This window comes from Aedes albopictus, chromosome 2, assembly GCF_035046485.1.
Source record: "Aedes albopictus strain Foshan chromosome 2, AalbF5, whole genome shotgun sequence".
NCBI classification, from domain to species: Eukaryota; Metazoa; Arthropoda; class Insecta; order Diptera; family Culicidae; genus Aedes; species Aedes albopictus.
Genome location: NC_085137.1, coordinates 451,295,137 through 451,308,568, shown reverse-complemented (window position 1 = coordinate 451,308,568; position 13,432 = coordinate 451,295,137). Strand labels below are relative to the sequence as shown.

The window sequence follows — 13,432 nt, the reverse complement described above, 5'->3', positions numbered from 1 at the left end:
GGTATTTATCTACAGTCTGCTTTTTATTCAGCGATAATATACTTCATCTGCTGAGTCTCTTCGTTTCTGTTTCAACACATCCTATCATGGCATTACAACGTTTTAACGCATTATTGTTCAGTTGTTTTACTATTATATATAGAAGCATTGGCATTTTTTTTAGATTTTGGGTTAAGGAGAAACTTCAAAGAATACCAATATGGCTGCCACAATGGTTGACTTGGACCCCTACTCACGTTTCCAAGACCACAAATCTTAAAAATTCGTAAACAAATTCGCTCGATTTGGAAAAGCTGCCTCTTTTTGCAAGTGAGCTAAGCCAGGATAATCAAGCGCGGCTTGGTTCGATGCTTCGTTCGTCAGATTTGTGTCTCTAAAGTTTATATGCAAAATTGCAATGGGATTTCTTGATGTTTCACCTTAATCACTGACTCTAAGACAAGAATGACGTAATCCTCCAACAATCGAGATCTGTCCTGGACTAGAGATGGGAAAGCATAGTTGGTTAAATGCCTACTAAAAAGAGTAACAGAGATCTCTGCCTCACAGGAAGCAGGAAGTTATTAGGGTTTGGATGAAGGCCACAGGATATGTTTGGTCAACGTTCAGGCACCGATGTTCCGAAACACTATGCAGGAACGAACTCACCAAGTTGTACGAATTCCGCTACTCTGGACACGAAATTGTTGACTTCCATCTGCGGCTTCCGGATATCAATCATCGGTATCGTTCGAAACATCCAATGGCAAAAAAAGCGGAAATGCAAACGAGTACTAGCACCCCGAAAAGAATGCGACGGGCATGTCCTGCTTCTTCTACGCGCTCATCACGTCACTGATACTTACCATGGAACTCATTACACTTGGCTGATTTATCACAGTTTCTTCATATGATGCTATAGGGTGCGGGCACCGGTTTTGGCCAGTCTAAGGGAAATCATTTTTATAAAAAATAACCAATAATCCTATAAAAACAACCAATGCGTCAAAAGAAAGGTTTCAATCTATATTTTGAAGGAAAAATGCAGAAATCATGCCAATACTTGATTTTTGTATTAAAAGTGGCACTGGCCAAAATAGAAGCTCTGCCGCAGTTTTGGCCATATTCTTAAGTTTGGTTTCTATTTTGGCCAATCACGTGTATTTCTTATGGAAGTGGCCAAATTAGAAGCACCCTGGCCAAAATAGATATATGGAAGCAGATTTTTTAAGGAAATATATTTTTTTCTTCCAGTTTTTAATCAAAATGTGTGGTTTTCACAGCTGTAATCATCATATTGTATTAGGATCTACTAGTAAAAAATAAATTTACGCCGATTTAGATCGCAACAGGCTCAATACCGCACTATGGCCAAAACTCCGGACTGGCCAAAACTGAAGCTTCTACCCTACATTTTAAAATGGCTGTAGATTCTATGCTCTATACTACTGAAATACAAACCAAAAACCTCTAGTACGTTAATCGCATCCTACCTTGATACCTTGTTGGCTACAAAGTAACTTTACTCCAATACCGAGCGTAAATCAGAGCGCCATCTTCGTCGGTACATGTTCGGGGAAACTGAAGGAACATCGTCCAATGTTCCACAAGTTTCCCCGAACGTGTAGGGATCGCAGATCTTTTTCAATTGCGTGCAGCCAGCGCCGTTCGCATCTGCCAACAAGGTCACCGACCTCTACCTGGTTCCCTGCTCAACCTTCCTTTTGCATTACATTGGTATCAGCTCGTTGACGTAGTGTACGTTTTGGGTCAAAAATTACCCTAATGCCAAAGGAGGGTTAATATTGTTTTTTATTTATTTCAACATTCGCACTACGCGCTCACTAGAATCCGCCTTATTTTATACAAAATATTCGTATTTTTGGTATACATCATGCATCTGCGCCACACTCAATTTTCTTGTTTCCCACCAAGAATTGTCCGCAGCACTTTGCGCTCGAAAACTCCGAAGTCCGAAAGCTTTTCGGTCCACCTCCTTTAACGTCCACGTCTCGTGACTGTAGAGAGCCACCGGAAGAATGAGCGTCTTATAAAAAACGAATTTGCGTTTGCAAGTTACGGAACCTAAGCTGGTTACGCAATCCGTAAAGGCCCTATTCGCTGCTTCAATACGCCTTTTCACTTCACGGGAAACGTCTTTGTCATTTTACAAGTGTTCCACGATAAACAAATTATTCAACAACTTCAAACATATCTCCATCAATCACTACCTCAGCACTAACACTGCTAGGCCTGCCTCTGTCTCTACCCACTATCATGTACTTCGTCTTGGTAAAGTTAATCGTCAAGCCTATCTTCGCTGTCTCTCTCTTCAGAGGAGCATAAGCAAGCGTATTCCACTGCCGTACGATCGATGCTGATGATGCTGATGATATCGTCCGCAAAGCCGAGAAACATGTGCGATCGTATGAAGATAGTGCCGTTTCTCAACACGCCAGACCTCCTAATCTAATCGCTTCTTTGAGTGCAATGTTGAACAGGTAATTTGAAAGAGCATCACCTTGCTTTAATCTATCTAAGGTCACAGAAAAAGTAGACACTTCGTCTGCGATCCGAATACTTGATTTTGATCCTTCCATCCTTATCAGTTTCGCCGGAAAACCATGTTCTGCCATTGACTGCCAAAGCTTATTTCTTTTCATTGAATCGCACACAGCTTTAAAATCAATGAACAGATGGTGAGTGTACAAGTTCTATTCCTGAAATATATCAAGGATCATTCGCAAGTTAAACATTTGATCCGTCGTTGATCGGCCCTTACGAAAACCACCCTGGTATTCGCCGACGAAGGACCCCTCAAGAGATCTCAGTCGGTAGAACAGGACACACGACAGTATCTTATACTTACGCCAAATTTAAAAGTTTAATCCTTCTTTAATTGTCACACTCTAGTCTGTGTCCTTTCTTGTAGATGAGGTCTTCTTATGAGGCCAGTTGGTAGTCAATTCTTCATCTTCTCAAATCTTTACAATAATCTGGTGAAATGATTGATGTAGCTGCTCGGGTTCGTGCTCAAAAGTACGACCGGAATCTCGGCTTTTCTCAGCAGTCTTGCTGTATTTCTGCTCCTTAAGGGCCTTTTTATTCTCATCCAGTATTGGTGGTTCCACTACTTGACCGTCATCCATTATGTTATTCCTGAGTGCTCCTTCACTGCTACCATTCAACAAATCTTCGAAGTGCTCCTTCGACCTGACTGCCACCATTGTTTTGTCTGTCAGGCAAATTTACTTCCCGGTTATTGCACATAGCGGCACTGGCTCAGTCTTGTGTCGCACGCCATTGAAAGTTACATAAAGTCACCGCATATCGTTCCTGTTCATACTTTCCTGCGCTTCAGCAATCACACTTTCTTCGTGCTGCCGTTCTTTAGTGCGGTGGATTCGTTTCTCTTTTGCTCTTGTCACCTTGTACACTCCCTGTTGAGCCGGGTACCGGCCACTAGCCACTACTTCTGGTGGCATTATTTTCGTTAGCGTCGCTGAGCGGTCCTATTATCTGTTGCGCTATTGTTTTCACTGCTTTATGGATACACCTCCACAAACTATTGACATTTCCAGATCTATTAGTCTCTCCTATCCTCTCGTCTAGCCTCTGATGGTACTGTGTAGATCCTCATCAATGTCCGGGTCTCTGTAGGACCTTACATCCATGATGTCGGTAAAATGTAGCCCGTAGACCAGCACGTGGACTATCGTGCGGAGTAGGTACTGCAGCTGAGTAGGTACAGCATGCTGATTGCCATCCCTCAAGCAGCAGCGAATATCACAAGGCACAGACCATTATCGTTGGTAAAGGAATGAAGGCTTTCCGTTTCAATTACAGGTTGAAAGAAACTTTCTCTGCTGATCTATATCTATGCATTTGCATCTCCGATGACAAATTTGACATCTTATTTTGGACACTCTACGTAGGCCTTATCAAGGCTCTCCTAGAACTGATGTCATTGGGTTTATAATTCGTTGGTGCATGCATAGATGCTGATCAGGCTGTAATTGAAGAATTGGCCCTTCATCCTTAACACACAGATACGGTCGCTTATCGGCTTCCAACTCGTTCAATATCCTTCCCGATCACCATAAAGGCAACTCCACGTTCTGTTTTATCGCCACCAATGCAGTAAATTCTTATCCTTCTTCTTTATGGCTCTACGTCCGCACTGGGACTTGGCCTGCCTCGTTTCAACTTTTAGTGTTCTTTGAGCTCTTCCACAGTCATTAATTGAAGGGCTTTCTTTGTCTGCCATTGCTTGAGTTTGTATATTGTGAGGCAAGGATAATGCTACTCTATCCCAGGGAGTCAAGAAAGTTTTCCCGAACGGAACGGGAATCGAACCCTCCGTCTCCGGATTGGCGATCCATAGCCTTAACCACTAGGCTAACTAGAGACCCTGTAGATGTGGGTCTTGAATAAAGTGTAGGCGATGGGATTCACCGCTCGGAATTATCGTACCCTTAAATGTCTAGTCTAGTCTACACATACATTTAAGTGTCGTACCCTTAAATGTACCGTCAAACGGGGTTACTTGCAACAGCGGTGTAACTTGCAACACGATGACATACATTAAATGTGAACTATTTTTAAGAATAATAAAAAGCTAGTATGCTCCACTATTTCGGTTATTGAGATTATGTATACCAAAGATCGTTTTAGTGAAAATTCTTTGTTTAATGTTTAGCTACAATGTTAAAACGGTTTGCTCATTTATGCCATAAAAAAAAGTATGAAAATCGTACTTCACCTCTATCCTACGGTAAGTGCGATAAGTCCGATGACCTTGCTGGCAGTTAGGGTATCCAATACTTAGCTTAGCAGTACCCAACTCGGTGCAGAACTAGATTTTTACAGCACTTATCGTAATGTACGACTCGTGCTGTGAAAATCTTCATTCTGCACCTTGTTGCGTTAACTGCTATTTTAACCTCATCAAGTGTTTTTGGTTCTACTACTTAATCGTCATCAACTATGCTAACACAGTTTCTGGGTATCCCTTTATTATTATCATCCAACAAGTGTTCAAAGTTTTCATCCGCGAGGCTGCCATTATTGTATTGTCTGTCAGTGAATTTCCGTCCCAATCATTGCACTAGCGCAGTCTTGTGCTAAGCAGGGTTCACAGTTGCATAAAACTTTCGCATATCGTGCCGATCCTTGCTTTCTCGCGTTCCAGAAGTCATTCTCTTTTCGTGAAGACGTTTCTTGCTACGGTTTATTTGTTATCGAATCGACAATTTTCACTCTTGATATAAATAAAAGGCTTACATTGCCCATATCCTGTCCTAATTTATTGTTGAAGATACCTTAAGTCGGGTGACAGCTGTAGAATTCAATGGAAAAAAGCGCCCGATAGAGACTAATAAATTTATCACTCACACCAGTTATCTATTGTTGAACTTGTTTCTAGGGAATAAAACTGACTAGCCATTGGCCCAAAACTGGACGCTGGACCCCACGCGAAGCATTTGAGCAGCCTAAATGTAATCGATGCCGCGTGTGTCTCATCCCCGCGTGGTCACCATTGATCGAAATTAATCTTTCATCGATTCATGCAACGGACACAAACGTACTTCCAAGGTGGGCTTATTCGTGCTCCCAAGAGACATCAACACGCATCGCATCGGCGGACGAGTATCGGATTAAATATACATTTCTCGGACTCCCTATCGATACATTACACGGTCCACCAAACAAATATAAATCACCTTCTGCCGAAAGTGCTGTCTGAATGGTGACCAGCTGCCACTAAAAATCCCTTACTGCCTCCCACACGAGGGACTTTGCTTGTTGTCCATTCCCTGGATGGATTACCTGCCTATATTTCGATAGATCGCCACGTTTCCCAAGCCTTCAATAAAAGAGACGAAGAGGCCACACGCCACAAGCTTCGTGACCTGTATAACAGTTTGGAGGATTAATAATGGGGGTCAATATGACCCAGGTAGACACGCTGAACGTACACTAACGCCGAGAAAGCTAACATCTTAGGAGAGTTAAAGTGTTAGTAATTGCTTTATTCCATGCGTATCTGCGTTGCAAATTGCCGCAACAATGTTGCCGAATACTTTTTTTTTTCAATCAACGAACATAGATTGGTGAGTCCGTTCTACAATATTGTTTAGTTACCGTATCTCAAAATCTACGACTCAACGTGTTTTAATTATTTTTTTTTTGTATCTGTATTAACGAGATTTTTAGCCCTAGGCTAGTTCATCTCGGGACCCACGCTTTACTTCTTTTCCGAAGGAAGAACTCACATTTTGTGAGTTTGTTGGGAGTGGGATTCGACGGGCTTGGTGGTCTAGTGGCTACCGCTTCTGATTTATATGCAGAAGGTCCTGGGTTCAATCTCTGGCCCGTCCTTTTCCTCCTACTTTGTATCTTTCTATATACTTTCTCTTTGCTCTCTACATATACAACTAATGTATATAAACATGTTCATAGCCGTCGCTAGAACAGAAACGGGTTGAAAAAGTCGTTTCCCTGCCTTCCAAACTTTCACAGCACAGTGTCACAATCCTATTAGAAAACGCCTACAAGTTATGCAATCATGCGAACTGTGCCGCACATCTTCAAAAATAATAAAAACACACAATTCTATCACCTTCCCCTGGTATCCACAAACCAATGTGTGAACCTTCTGCCAACCAATTCCCACCAACACTCCAACATCCACATGAATTTGTGCTGGCGCAGAGGTAGGTATATTCGGCCAGATGTGGATACAAACGATTGCAATCATCACTTCCTTACCCCTTCCCCACATTGACCTGCAACCTGACGTGGCAGGCGCCATTGTCGCCTAAAAATAGAAGATCACCAACGCTCACACACTGAAGATGCCTGCTAGTCCCCGGCAGTTATCTCATTGGTCCTTGTGTGAGTGTAGGTGGTCTGGCGATACTGGAGTAGCTTCCACGGGCGGTCAATCAAGCTCAAGCTCAAGCTTGTTGGGAGTAGGATTCGATCCCAGGTTCTCGGCGTGATAGTCAAGTGTTCTAACCATCACTCCAGATCCGCTCCACAACGTGTTTTAAAGATAAATTTGGCTCCAAAATTTTAACTAGTGTGTATGGGCACTATGATATGATTTAAATGTTTAATACCTACGATAGATCTAAACAGAATAAGACACATTCAGTAGGTTGCATGCCCATCCGTGGATCATACTATAACCAACTATAGAAAAAAAGGACCCCGTCTATGAAAAGAAAAACTAGAAAAATAGAAAATAACGTTCGCTTCTGTCTTGTGTATCTCCGGGTTTCCGCTCACTTCCACTTCCATTCATCCATTGATGCAAAACTAGTCTCAGAGGCAATTCGTGATGAAATGAATAGCCCAAGAATTAATGGGACATTCGTCGTCGTCGTCGTCGTCGTCCGTGCACTCTGCAAACGAAGCAAGATATGTCGCCGCGTTCGTTCACGGTAAAAGCGGCGACGTTATCCTTTTTCTCGCCGTTTCCAGCAATTCTACACCACATAGGTACATACTGCCACGTTCGAAATGGTGCTAGAGGAATTGCCTCGGCCGCGACCTCCAATCTCCTGACTGTGTGTATGTTTACCTCTTTGGGTAACCTACTTAAAGCTGGCTAGCTTGATGGGGCAATGTCGAATGCCTATTCTGGCGGCTGCACAGGATGGTATCCTTTCGGGATGGGAGCAGAGAACATAGTGAACGGAGTGCACATAAAAATACCACCACGTTTGACTCCCAGCTCGGTTGAAATAGGCAGTTTTCAAGTTTCTTTCTTCTTGGCAACAAGCCTAAGGCAACAGCGCATGATGGAGATGTGTGATATGACATCTCTTTGGTGTGTACATTTGATTGGTTTTGGGCGAAAAAGGAAGTTATATCAAGGACATCAAGTGATAGTTGCGTTGTAGATGAGATAGTGGTAAAGTTTCGTCACACTTTAGAACATCCATGACGTATGGATGACATGAAAAAATTAAGACATGTCCATGTCGTACGCAAAGCACACAAATTGTCCGAATATAGTTAAAATCATAGCCCGGCTGTTGGGTCCGGCTCGTCGCATTACACCTTCCAGAGCGATGTTGAAGAGTAAACATGAGAGTCCGTCACCTTGTCGCAGTCTTTGGCGAAATTCGAATGAACTGGATAGTTCACCCAAAACCCTTACGCTGTTTTGCACACCGTCTATCGTTGCTTTGATCAGTCTAGTGAGCTTTCCAGGAAAGCCGTTTTCGTCCATGATTTTCCATAGCTCTGTGCGATCGATACTGATGTATGCCGCTTTGAAGTCGATAAACATGTGATGCGTTGGGACCTGGTATTCGCGGCATTTGGTTTGTACTCGACCGTCCGTCAATGAATCCGGTTTGATAACTTCCCACGAACTTATTCGTTTTAGGTGACAGATGACAGAAGATGATCCGGGAAAGCACTTTGTATGCAGTATTCAAAATGATGATCGCTCTGGAGTTCTCACATTCCAAATGGTCGCCTTACTTGTAAATGCGGCAGATTACCCCTTTCTTCCACTCCTCCGGTAGCTCTTCGGTTTCCTAGATCCTGACTACCAACCGGTACAGGCCAACATTTCTAGGCCCATCTTGATGAGTTCAGCTGCGATAGCATCCTTTGCAGCTGCTTTGTTGATTTTGAGTATGTGTTTTGATCCTTAACTTCCCGCAGCGTGGGAGTTGGCTCATTTCCACGGCTGCTGTTGCCGTAGTCCCCAATGCCCACGATCTCAACGCCATTTATATTTTCATTGAAGTGCTGCTTCCACCTTTCGATCACCTCAAGTCCGTCCGTCAAGAGGCCCCCGTCCTTATCCCTGCGTATTTCGGCTCGCGGCACGAAGTCGTTGCGAGTTGCATTGAGCTTCTCGTAAAACTTCCGTGTTTCGTGGGAACAGCACAGCAGTTCCACTTCCTCGCACTCCACTTCTTCCTGCGCTTTTTCCCCCGAAAGAAGCGGGTCTGCTGTTTCCGCTTCTGTTTATAAGGTTCCACGTTCTGTCGGATTCCTTGCTGCAGCATTACCGCCCTCGCTGCGTTCTTCTCCCCCAACACCGTTCTGCACTCTTCGTCGAACTATTCGCTCCGTTGATTCCGTTTCACGTATCCGATGGTGCTCTCGGCTGTGTCGTTGATGGCTGCTTTAACTGTACTCCAGCAGTCCTCTAGAGCGGCCTCATCGAGCTCGCCCTCGTCTGGCAACGCGGCCTCGAGATTCTGAGCGTATGCTGAAGCGACATCCGGTTGACAGTCGCTCTAGGTTGTACCGTGGCGGTCGCCGGTACCGTACATTGTTGACGGAAAGTTTTGGGCGTAGTTTTACCATCACCAGTTAGTGGTCGGAGCCGATGTTGGCGCCACGATAGGTTCTGACGTCGATAATGTCGGAGAAGTGCCGTCTGTCAATCAGAACGTGGTTGATTTGAAATTCTGTCTGCTGTGGTGATCTCCAGGTGTAACGATAAGGGAGGCTGTGTTGGAAAAAGGTGCTACGTATGGCCATATTTTTGGAGGCGACGAAATCAATGAGTCGTAGGCCGTTTTCGTTCGTCTGCTGGTGGGCGCTGAACTTACCAATTGCGGTCTGAATTTCTCCTCCTGGCCTACCTGAGCGTTTAAATCTCCTATGATGATCTTGACGTCGTGGCTTGGGCAGCGATCGTACTCGCGTTCGAGCTGCCAATAAAATGCGTGCTTGTCATCATCAGTACTTCCGGAGTGTGGGCTGTGCACGTTTATTATGCTGAAGTTGAAGAATCGGCCCTTGATCCTCAACCTGCACATTCTTTCGTCGATCGGCCACCAACCGATCACGCGCCTCTGCATATCACCCATCACGATGAAAGCTGTTCCCAGCTCGCGTGTGTTGCCGCAGCTCTGGTAGATGGTATGATTACCTCTAAAAGTTCGCACCATGGATCCTGTCCAACACACCTGCAGCGCTACGATGCCGAACCCGCGGTCCTTCAGTAGTATTCCTAGTATTGCATTCTAGTTTTCAAGAGATTCACGGATTCCAGCAGTTTATGTATATTTGTTGCTAAAACGATCAAAATCATACCTGTAAATATAAATGACTGATTTTCAGGTTAGTTTTGAACACCTAGAACATCAATATATGGAAAAAAACTGTTCCGAATTCATAAAGTAGAGTATGACTCTGAAGCATAAGACAGTAAGGATAAACTTAACCAAGATGTACATGATTACGGATAGAGACAGGGGCAATTCTAGTGATGTTAGTTCATAGAAAGTTGCAGTGCTGCAGTGTTGCACCCGATGTCTCGGACATGAAATAAAAATAATATTTATGAAATGAAAGGTGGAAGCAGCACTTCGATCAGCACCTGAACGGCATGAAGATCGTAGGCACGGGAGCCCAACGTAGCAAACGACGACACCAATGCAGCGGAGGACGGAAATGAACCAACTCTCACGCTGAGGGAAGTTAAGGATGCCATTCGCCAACTCAAAACCTACAAAGCAGCTGCAAAGAATGGCATCGCAGCTGAACTCATCAAGATGGGCCCAGAAAAGTTGGCCACCTGTCTGTATCGGCTGGTAGTCAGGATCTGGGAAACCGAACAGCTACCGGAGGAGTGGAAGGAAGGGGTAATAAGCCCCATTCACAAGAAAGGCGACATATGACAGTATCGACCGCGCAGAGCTATGGAGAATCATGGACGAAAACGGCTTTCCTGGGAAGCTGACTAGACTGATTAAAGCAACGATGGACGGTGTGCAAAACTGCGTAAGGGTGTCGGGTGAACTATCCAGTTCATTCGAATCTCGCCGGGGACAGCGACAAGGTGATGTCTCATGCCTACTCTTCAACATCGTGATTTTCACAAAATCCGGTCAATTTGTGTGCTTTGCGGACGACATGGACATTATTGCAAGAACGGTGGCAGAGCACTCGGAGTTTTCGAGCGACGTGTGCTAAGGACAATTTTCGGCGGTGTGCAAGAGAACGGTGTGTGGCGGAACAAGATGAACCACGAGCTCGCTGCACTTTACGGAGAATCCAGCATCCACAAGGTGGCCAAAGCCGGAAGGATACGGTGGGCAGGGCATGTTGCAAGAATGCCGGACAAGAACCCTGCAAAGCTGGTGTTTGCAACTGATCCGGTTGGCACAAGAAGGCGTGGAGCGCAGAGAGCACGATGGGCGGACCAGGTGGATCGTGACTAGGCGATCATTGGGCGTGACCAAGGATGGAGAGCTGCAGCCACAAACCGAGTATTGTGGCGTACTATTGTTGTTTATGTCTTGTCTTATAATGTGATGTTGAACAAATAAATGTATATATGTTGGGATCCCGGATTGAACCCACTGATCAACCATCGTATTTCGGATTATGAACCGTGAAAACCGTACATTACAACTAATTTAATCCAACTTTATTACCGCGATCAGATCAAAGCGATTGATCTGTCGCAATCTCTTACACGAACTGAATTCAATTCATCTCTTATAATCTATACAAAGGAGCAAAGGGGTACAATAATAGGGAAGTCTACAAATATTTTATTCTCAATTTTTATAACTCCACATATATGTTATGAAATGAATGCGACCTTAACATGTCAAGTAATCATCGACATTGCCTGGCATGCAGAATCGCACATGATTCACCAATTAATTTCTCAAGAATTTCGAATGACATTGCCGAAAAGGTTATCACGATGCCCCGGCGTAAGCCATCGCTATTAGTAATATAACTTCTTCATTTCACTTCGCTTGGCACAAAGTACGGCAACGATGTCAGCGACGTAAAACTATAAGGAAAGTGAACGAACGGTTGTTGGTATCGCTGGCGAGGCTGGCTATCCTGCTGATCATACCTCTCTACACAACGACGCCGGGCCGGTCGTCGTCTTTACCTGTGTGCTTATGGGAAAACGGAATGCGACACAAAAGAAACCCCGGCACGCGATGATGACGGCAATAACGCCAATAGCAGCGTGCGGAGGAGGAATGAATGAATAAAGAGACACGAGAGTCGTTCCCCGTTCAAACTGCCGGAAACGACGACATACATATATCGAGCGGAAGTAAATCTCTGTTTACGGTGGCGCTGCTACTAGTGGGCCCCGCTGTTGTCTATGGCCGGGTCGGTCTGTCTATGAATGGGACGGAAACGAGGATGACGGCATGGGAGACATGCTTTGCAATTTTTGCTTGGTTGGGTTTCTACCGACCGGGTAAAAATTAAGGTGCACATAAGTTATTGCCACCAACAAGGCGACTAAAGAATGTGTCTCCGTCGGCGGCGTGATATTGCTTGTCCCAGAGTTTTTTTTTTATTAGGGGTATACCATTAGCAACTCACGACCAATAACACTTGAGGTCTCCATCATCGTCGTAGCCTCCTCACCAAAAGCACTTTGGGACCATTTTAAAAGAGGAATGCAATTATGGCACGGTGATGATATGTCTGGAGTTTGCATATTCCACCTTTTCGACGAAAAGACGGGCTGAGCCGAAATTCTGGGATAATGTGTGAGGTTATAAAGCTAAAGTATTTATGACTGTAATGCATTAAAAAGTATGTATTATTTAGACTTTAAAATAACTGATACATATATGTTTTCGTACATCGTGTGGCAGGCAAAATATATGTTAAATGTTTCAATAAAGAGAATTAAATTCCAGAAATTAAAATTAAACACCTTTATTTTAACATGTACTGTCAACCCCTGTTTCTAACGAACCGTTCTATTTTATCCCATTTCAGAACCCGGATCCAAAACGATGGATCTGTACGAGTTTCTCGTGGAATCGGAACTGCAGCACTACTACAACTCGCTCAAGTATGTATCTGTTCTGTTGATTGAAATAAACTACATATTAAATTTTCTCTCTTTATTGAAATACACAAAAACATATTATAAAGCCAATAAGAGTATTCACTAAACAGTTGAAACAACTGCGTAAGCCTAGGCGTAAGCAGTGATTATCTGATTGTTTGAAATGTTTCATGAAATTGTGAATGAAATAATCAAAGATTGCCTTGGTAATGGCGACGTTTAATCAGTTTAATCGCTGTTTAGTGAATCCCCCAATTGTTTCAGTTTGTGTTTCTTTATAATTGATTCAAATTTTTAATAAATCCATGAGCTTCACAAATGTGTTCAAATCGTTTTACGAAAGCTTAAGAAACTATCTTCATTTCAACACCTATTTGTATGGATGTACCTGAACTGAAAAATAATTAAGGGTGTGGATATGGTCTATTTTGTGGATATATATATTTTATCTGTATTAACGAGATTTTTATCCCTAGGCTAGTTCATCTCGGGACCCACGCTTTACTTCCCTTCCGAAGGAAGAACTCACATTTTGCGAGTTTGTCGGGAGTGGGATTCGAATATACTCTATTAAAGAAGAGGCACTTTTAATTTTAATTTGAAAATGACGATGATTTCAATGACGAATTG

General features: G+C 43.7%; 2 protein-coding genes across 3 annotated transcripts in view; both read left to right on the top strand.

The window, feature by feature from the left end:
• Window positions 1-13,432, top strand: part of LOC109398403 (uncharacterized) — a 698,553-nt gene that overhangs the window by 489,819 nt on the left and 195,302 nt on the right. The window lies entirely within an intron of this gene.
• The window catches only part of LOC109622112 (activated Cdc42 kinase-like), a 30,325-nt gene continuing 29,558 nt past the window's right edge, over window positions 12,666-13,432 (top strand). Inside the window, exon 1 of one of the 2 annotated variants that reach the window (XM_062853884.1) lies at window positions 12,666-12,805. In XM_062853884.1, coding sequence (XP_062709868.1) covers window positions 12,747-12,805 — 59 coding nt within the window. In that variant the 5' untranslated portion in view covers window positions 12,666-12,746. The remainder of the gene's footprint in view (window positions 12,806-13,432) is intronic. The other variant, XM_062853885.1, reaches the window with a different exon arrangement.